General features: G+C 41.8%; 1 protein-coding gene across 1 annotated transcript; it reads right to left on the bottom strand.

Moving 5' to 3' along the window:
- Positions 1-382: 382 nt before the first annotated feature.
- DMRTA1 (DMRT like family A1) lies at positions 383-7,676 on the bottom strand. The gene is made up of 2 exons (XM_067553443.1): positions 7,136-7,676; positions 383-3,992 (listed from the first exon to the last, which is right to left on the bottom strand). The coding sequence occupies exons 1-2, from the start codon at positions 7,674-7,676 to the stop codon at positions 3,145-3,147; spliced, it is 1,389 nt and encodes a 462-aa protein (XP_067409544.1). The 3' UTR covers positions 383-3,144.
- Positions 7,677-7,968: the final 292 nt, after the last annotated feature.

Below are 7,968 nucleotides of genomic sequence, written 5' to 3'. Positions count from 1 at the left end.
GCTTAAGTTTCACTGAAGTCTATGGCTAAATCTGGGGCAGAATGGCAAACAGAAGTATATTATAGCTAAGTCCTCACTCAGGACTCTAGCATTAAGTTCACTGTGTGCTATGAAGCAGAGGTCTTAGGTTGGAAAGTCAGAACCTGCTCTCACAGGAATCTCCATCTTGCTTCAGATGTGCCCCTGGGATAGATTTAACCAGTGACGATATGGGGTTAGAGTGTAACCTAGTGTGCTGGAGAAAAAGAGAGTAAAAACCAGACTGCAGTTGAAAGAAACAGCTTCACAAAGGACAAGGGCTATTCATTCCAACTCTTACGAAGAGGAAGTGCATTTAGATAGCTATAAAAGTACAAATTCTGACAAAGAGCAGAGCTTTTGAAATAAGCCTATAAACTTTAATATTATGGTGCAAACAGTTGGGATCTGTAGTTCACAAGTAAGGCATTTTTTTAATTACATCTATGGACAAAACAGCAATATAAAAAGAACCACCACTAACACAATATCATTTGGTAAGCTGAGGGCTTGTCTACAGGTATGGCAATGCATACATGGAGGTGTGATTTCTAAAGTGCTCTAACACATTGCACATTAACTGGTCTGTGTAGACCCTGCTGGTGCACGCTAAAAATTCTCTAGTGCACTTTAATGTAGCATTGTGTGAAACAGTAAAAGGTAAAAGCGCACTAGGGAACTTTTAGTGTGCGTCAGCTGGGTCTACAGGGACCAATTCATGTGGCACACATTGGTGTGCTTTAGAAATCACAACCCAGTACTGTGCATTGCCCCACTGCATAGACATGCCATGATTTTGGCATTTAGGCCTCAACTGAGGAAAGCACTTAAGCACGTACTTAAATCCATCCAGGCTAAAGCACGTGTTTAAACGTTGTTCTGAACAGCCATACTTTCCTGACGCAGGGCCATAATGGAATCAAATGAAGCAGGGACATCTACTGAAACTTCAAAGTAAATTAATATTGAAAGTTTGCTAATTCCCATTGTATGCTAATATCATCAATTGCAAGTGATAAAATTGTTGCATACTTGGGTAAAATATAATCATCCAGAAGATATAATTTAACAAGTCAGTTCTCCATATAACTAGTCTTCATAATTATTTACTCTTTGCTTATGCCTAACTCTGCCCATATCGTCTAAGCACCTAGATAAGTTCCTGATGTTTGATTGAAATAAACTTTAGTTCTACCAGGTAAAGAGCAAAATGACAAAAAGAAAAAAAAGACTGACTTCAGTGGGAGTGTGATCAGGCCCAAATCAGACTTTTGTTATGTTTTCTAGATATCAAGCAACAAAATCAGAATCAAAATACTACCTCAAAAGCATGTTTCTGTTTTAGCTGCCATAAGCATCTAAGAGAAATTCCCTTTCTAGTTCTGCAGTCCTATACTTCTGATCCTGCTACAACTTTGACTTTATCCACAGACACAGTCCTGTTGAGGTCAACAGGATTGCTCACATATGCAAAATTAAGCACACATATATGCAAAAGTCTTTGCAGGGTGGAAGTCTAAGCATCATGCCTAAGAAGTAATTTAACAAGTGTTTTAAACATTTTGGGGGACCCAATCCTGCTGGCCTTACACAAAAGAAGAATCCCACTGAAGTCAATGGGACTTTACACACAAATAGAGAAAGCAAGTTTTGACTCTCTGTCTCATTAATAACATGTTTCCTTGTAACACACACAGACTTCTTATGATTTAAACAACAACTCTTCAAAATTTATAATGTAACCATTAAAGGAAAATTTAAAATACCAGATTCTGTAAGAGAAACATCTCTCACCTTTGCAAATTTAAAAAAATTCCTTATGAACCAAAACGTTAATTTTCTTTTCACCCTACCATCAAATTGCAATGAACTAGAATGGCCAGGAGATGGTGCTCATTTACTTTGACTTTTTCATTGTTTAGCTATAAGATTCCCAACACAAAGTCTACAAAAAACTCAAAATAACAATAAATGTACAAAGAAATTGTTTGTGCTGTCATCATTTGAGAAGAATTTTATGAATGAAAAAATCTACAATACAAAAAAGAAAATAAAAAAAATCCAAAATATAACCCAAAGTATGGGTTCTGTTAAGTGTAGTACAAAGGACTGATCTTCACACATTCAAATCCCAAGGCTGATGCACATTTTTTATTTTTGGACCAACATTGTTGAAATATAGGTGCCTAAAATTGGGTTCCTACATCCACATTTAGAGCCTGATCTTACAAAGACATTCACCCATCCTTAACTTTACACATCATGGGCCAGACCCTGAACTGATATAAATTAGTGCAGCTATATTGACTTCAGAGGAGCTATGCGGATTTACCACAGTTGAGAATCAGCCCTGTGATTTCAATGGGGCTATTTTCAGTATGTAAAGTTAAGCATGTCCATATATTTTTCCAGAATCAGGGCCTTTGACACCTAAATGAAGAGTCTGGTTTTCAAAAGTGTGGGGCACCCAGCAGCTCCTATTTACTTCAGTGAGATCTTTTGAAAAATCAGGCTGCTTATTTCAGTGCCTAATTATGGATTTATTAATTTAACACTAAGGACCCATTTTTTAAAGGCTTGACCTTAGTCTCGGAAGTCAATGATACAAACAAATATAAGTAAACAAAGTTGATTATCAAACATTCTTAAAAAGGGAGAGGAATGTTAAAAGTTGTAATGGACTTTTCTTATAATCCAACTCTATTTCTGTTCACAAAACAAATATATCCTATTTACTGTTTCATTTACAAAAGAATTTGAAGACAGTATAAAAACTAAATGTATGCATAATAAAATCACAATTTTAAAATCAGTGCTAATTTTTAAATGAGCTCTTCACATCAGATATTCTGGATGGAAAAATACATAGTTTAAATTATTTTCTCTTTTGCTTAAAAATTTCAGTTTTGCAAGTCATTCTACATGAAAATAAAAAAACCACGTTCAAAATGTGTAAGACACCTCATTATTTTCTTTTTTAAAGGAATGGGAAGTGTTCTGCCACATCTAAAACAACATTCTATTGACTGGGATTACAGCATCCTTTGAGGCTTGACATACTAGTCCAGATGTCATCACAGTTGCATAATTTATAAATGCATTGTGAAAGGGAATATGCTAAAGGCATTACTTGTTTTCTTGATTTAGCCTCGAGTAAATTCCATTGTTAATGATTGACTCTTTATTCGCAAAGTAAGAGGCATCCTTGATCACTCCTGAAAAGGAATAGTCCATTGCTGGGTGAAAAGGCAAAGTTGGAACAAGTCCAGATGTTAAGTAGGGTGACATAAATCCAGGCAGTCCTCTTCCAGGGATGGAATAAGTCAGTTTTAGAGGGCTAATCCCCAGTCTAGGATTTAGGCCATAAAGATTTGTTTCACTTCCAAATGAAGCAGAACTGGTTTGAAGAGGGGAGAAAGCTGATTTATTGCCAAGTGTTCCAACACCTAATCTGGTGAGGCTAAAATTAGAGGCTCTCTGTAAGGCAGTAAATTCAGATCTAGATGGGTTTGCAAAGTCTTTGACATTTTGTTTATTCTCTTTCCTATTCAAGATCTGTTCTATGGCTTGGACCACATCACCTTTGCAGAACTGCAGAATACTTTCCAGCTTTCTTCGTTTATGACTAGGAAAAACTTTGATGAGAATTCCAAGTGGGTCTCTTTGTCTGGAAGCAGTAGAAGGTAGGCTGGAACTGGGGGCAGCAAAATCTTTGGACCATTCACTTTCATTTCCCGATTCCATGTCTGAAGAAGAGAGGGATCCTGAACTGTCTACACCTTCTAATTGCTCCTCCGGACTAGGACACTGAACATTCTCTTCCTTTTCTGGGATTTCCAGGCCAGCCGGCTTCACTCTATAGCTTCCACTAGCTTCTGCAGATTCAGGAGAAGATCTCAGGGGAGGAGGATGGGATAGGACCACAGGACCTTCTAACATACTGAAGTACGAGTCAAATTTCTGCACTTTCTCTTCTGGGGAAAAAAAAGAGATTAATTTAGTCTAAAACTCCCCAACTAGCCTTCAAAGCCTTATAAATATCTACCAAAATTTCCACACAGCACACATTACACTTCTCAAGAAAAGATCTAGACTGAAATCCTAATTCAATTGAAGTAAACAGTAAAATACCCAAGGACTTCAACTGAGACACGATTTTATCGCTTGGTGTTCAAAGCAATGAACACTGTAATTAAGATTCAAGTCTGAAAAGTGACTAAATAAAAAATTGCACCTTTGTACTCAAGAGATCCTTGCCCAGATTCTGATTTGGGCAATCCATTCATTTCAGTGGAACGATGCTGGTGTAAAATAAGAAAACATCAGACTCCCTTCTGTTTATTTAGTTATATCAGCTAACTTTAGTGATGAAACAGCCATGTTGGCTCTGCAGGAGTAAGAGAACGGGCTAGATTCTATTCCTTCTTGTTCTTCATCAATTGAATTGCTTCCTAAATCCAGACTTTCATTAGGAGTCCCTGATTTCATCTGATCCTAACTTTCTAGGGAAAAAATCTTCAATGCCAAAACTTTTGTTGCTTATTGCCATTTTGTGCGGAAATTTGAGGAAAACCCCTCCAGTTGATTTTGAGTGAGGGAGAGATTGTGGAAAGGAAGCAGAAAATTAGCTTAGTCCTCCACACTCTTTAGTTACTTTTTTTGCTTATGAAGAAGAAAAATGACTCATTTAAAAAAAAAAACCTGAATGGTGGGTGGTCCTCACTGAGTAACAGTCTTTCATCTAAAGAGAAAGATCCAAACTTTATTATTTTTAGCTAAGATACATACAGATAAGTCAGTTGAAATGAAAATGAATAATGATACAAGACTTCCCAAATTCAGCATAGTACTTACACCATGTCAATACTTTTTTGGGGGGAGGGTGCAATAAATATTGGTCATGCCCAGAACAAAAAATGTGGCTCCTATCTTTTGATTGCTCCTAGGCAGATAAACATTTGTTATTGCATAGTCACACTGATTTCACTGGGGCTCTGCATAGGCACAAGTGTCCACCTGCACAAGTTCCAGAATTAGGGCCTTAAAAGTTAATTAGAAGAAAATCCACATAATAATTTCTTTGGTGCATAAATGTGGGGCTTGTTTTTGGTGGTTTATTAATTTAATTTTCCAGGGGATTACTTTTTAGCAATTTTTGCACTTTATGTAGATGATCAAAAATCGAGGTTTTTCAAGACTCTCTTTGTATATACTGTAATGAGTCATCTCTTTGTAATGTTCCTTAGTTCACTGTAACGTGTTAAGGTTTCAAACAGCATGACATTAAAGCATACTAGGGAACCTTTAGTGTACTCCAGCAAGCTCTACATGGACCAATTAAGGCTGAACACATTAGTACATTTTAGAAATCATGCCCGCTATAGTCTGCATTATTGTTCTGTGTTGACAAGCTGTTAGATACAAGTAACCATTTCTGGTGTTTACTGGATAAATACTGATTTCACTTATTAATGTTAAAACCTAAAATCAGAAGCCCTACAAACCTGTATTTTTGAAAACTTTCTCACACGTGTACAGTCCTGTTAGCAATCCTCCCACACAGAAGTTCAGAGTTTAAAAACTAAGGCTACAATATTGCAAAGGCTTATAGGCATATGTGATCCTATAAAGGCTGATTTTGCACCCACTAAAGTCAACAACAGTTTTGCCGCTGATTTCAGCAATGCAAGTTCAGGCCCATAGTGCCTAAGCCTTTGCAGGTTCACAACCACTGAATGATTTCCCATACATGCATAATCCTTAACACACAGAAGCACATTTGGAAGAGCAATATTCAAGATCTGTCAAAATATAAAGTGTAGCTCAGTTAATGTTAGCTTTTCTACAGATTTAAGAAGATTTCTTAGGTCATGTTACTTTCTTTGGCATATCAAATACACAAATGTGTATGTGAATCTTTCAGTTAATTTTGCTGTATATCAAAACTATTGCCAAAAGCAAGGATTAAGGACCTGAAGCTGTCTCCTTTAGTGACTGAAGTAGTCCAGTATAGTTTAATTGGACTTCACTCAAAAGTATGAATTTGCAAGATACATCTTAACAAAAAATGCAAGAAAATCAGCAGGAGCAAGAATTATGCCTTAAACAAAAAAAGAAGAACAACAAAAAAGCTATCTACGTCTTTGCGGCATCATGACACCAATTCCGTACACACAATACTCCCCAACCTTAAAAATGGTTTCTTGCATCTCAAATGGGTATTTTTAACTGATTGTCTTTTATTTTATTTGTAAAAGCTGCATTATATATTTTACACAGAGAACATATTGCTTATAATACATTTGCATATGATACAGTATCCTGCATAATAACATAATTCTGCACATTTAGCATTTATATATGCACATGCAAAAATAAAGACCCTAATCTCACAAACAACGTACGCACTTCACTTATTTGAATTGTCCCACGGAAGTCAGTGGGACTACTCACGCACTTAAAGTTAAACACATGCATAAATGTTTGCAAGACTGGGGCCATAATATTGTAGATATAATCTTTCATTTAACAATTCTGTGCATATGACATTAATCATGAAATTTCCGATTTTGCTGCATTACATATTGCATTTTATTATATCATACGTGTGCCTGTATACACAGACACCTAAATGCAATATATTAAATATGGAATACATCATAGGAAATTGCATATTTAATAAAGAAGCATAAATGCATTTCCGGTGGGCCTATCATTCATGCACAATATGTAACACTAAATACACGTGGCATACAGCGCTGACACCTGACTAGATTTTTAGAAGAGCTCGGCGCATGAGGCTCTTTTGAAAATGTGGCAGTAAGCGTCACGCTGGGTGCTGAGCACTGAAAATCAGGTTCTTATCTGGAAGCCGAGCTCCTCTGGGCATCTGCCCCCTAACGCGTGTGTAACGCCCATGTCAGTGAAGTTCCCAGGATCTACAAACACGCGCCGCGGTCGGTGCGCGCAGCCTTCCCCCTGCGCGCACCGCACCCACAAGGGAGGTGACATCGCGGCCCCACCGAAGCCACCAACAACTGCTGCGGAGGGGCCGGGATTTCCCCGCGCCGTAGGTCCCTTCCAGGCCCCGCACGCTACCGCCACCCCGCTAGCACACCTCGTCTCCCCGGCTGGAACTCCGCGCTCCCGCCACCGGAGGCCGGCGCCTGCCCGCTGGCCGCCAGGCTCAGCGCCGCCTCCAGACGGGCGGAGGCCGGGCGCTGCTGCTGCTGCTGCTGCAGGAGATGCTGGAGCCCGCGGGTCTCGCTCTCCTCCTGCGCCTGCTGCCGGCGCAGCGCCACCTGCGCGGCCATGACCCGCTGGCGCTCGGCGATCAGGGCGCACTTGGCGCACGCACAGTCCCTCCAGCGGCAGAAGCGCTTGTGGCCCTTGAGCGCCGACACCACGCCGTGGTTGCGGCAGCGGGCGCACTTCGGGGTCCGCGGCGAGCAGCCGCCGCGCTCCGGCCCCGGCGCCGCCGCCAAGCAGCAGGGGCTGGCACCGCGGGTGGCCGCGGCGCGCAAGAAGAGGCTGGGCGGGCGGAGGAAGGCGGGCGGCACGGACAGCCCCGGGGGGCCGGGGAGAGCCGGAGCTGGGGGCGGACGGGCGGCGGCGGCAGCCAGCCGCCGGGGCAGCAGCGGGGAGCTGCCCGTCTCCATCCCGCACGGCCTCCAGCAGCTCCCGGGCAGGAGGGCGCAGCGGCGGCCCGCGCGCCTCTGGCCTTGGGCGGGAGGGAGAGCTGTGGGAGGACAGCCGCCGTCTGCCCCCTGTCGCCTCCCGGCCGGTGCGCCGAGTTAAGACTCGCTCTCTCTCCCGGCCCCGGGTGGAGCCTGGGGCAGGGCGCTGCGCCACGCCCCTTGCAGGGGACAGCCCCCAAAAGACAGCCGGGAGGGGGGCGCGCGGCCCTGCTCTGCACACTCAGAGCGGGGGGGAGCTGAGCGGGTTGCTCCA

Source organism: Emydura macquarii, unplaced genomic scaffold, assembly GCF_026122565.2.
Source record: "Emydura macquarii macquarii isolate MOO-44397 ecotype Brisbane River unplaced genomic scaffold, CSIRO-AGI_Emac_v2 contig_1451, whole genome shotgun sequence".
Classification (NCBI taxonomy): domain Eukaryota; kingdom Metazoa; phylum Chordata; order Testudines; family Chelidae; genus Emydura; species Emydura macquarii.
Note: the sequence above shows the minus strand (reverse complement) of the source record. Positions and strands in the feature narration are given on the sequence as shown.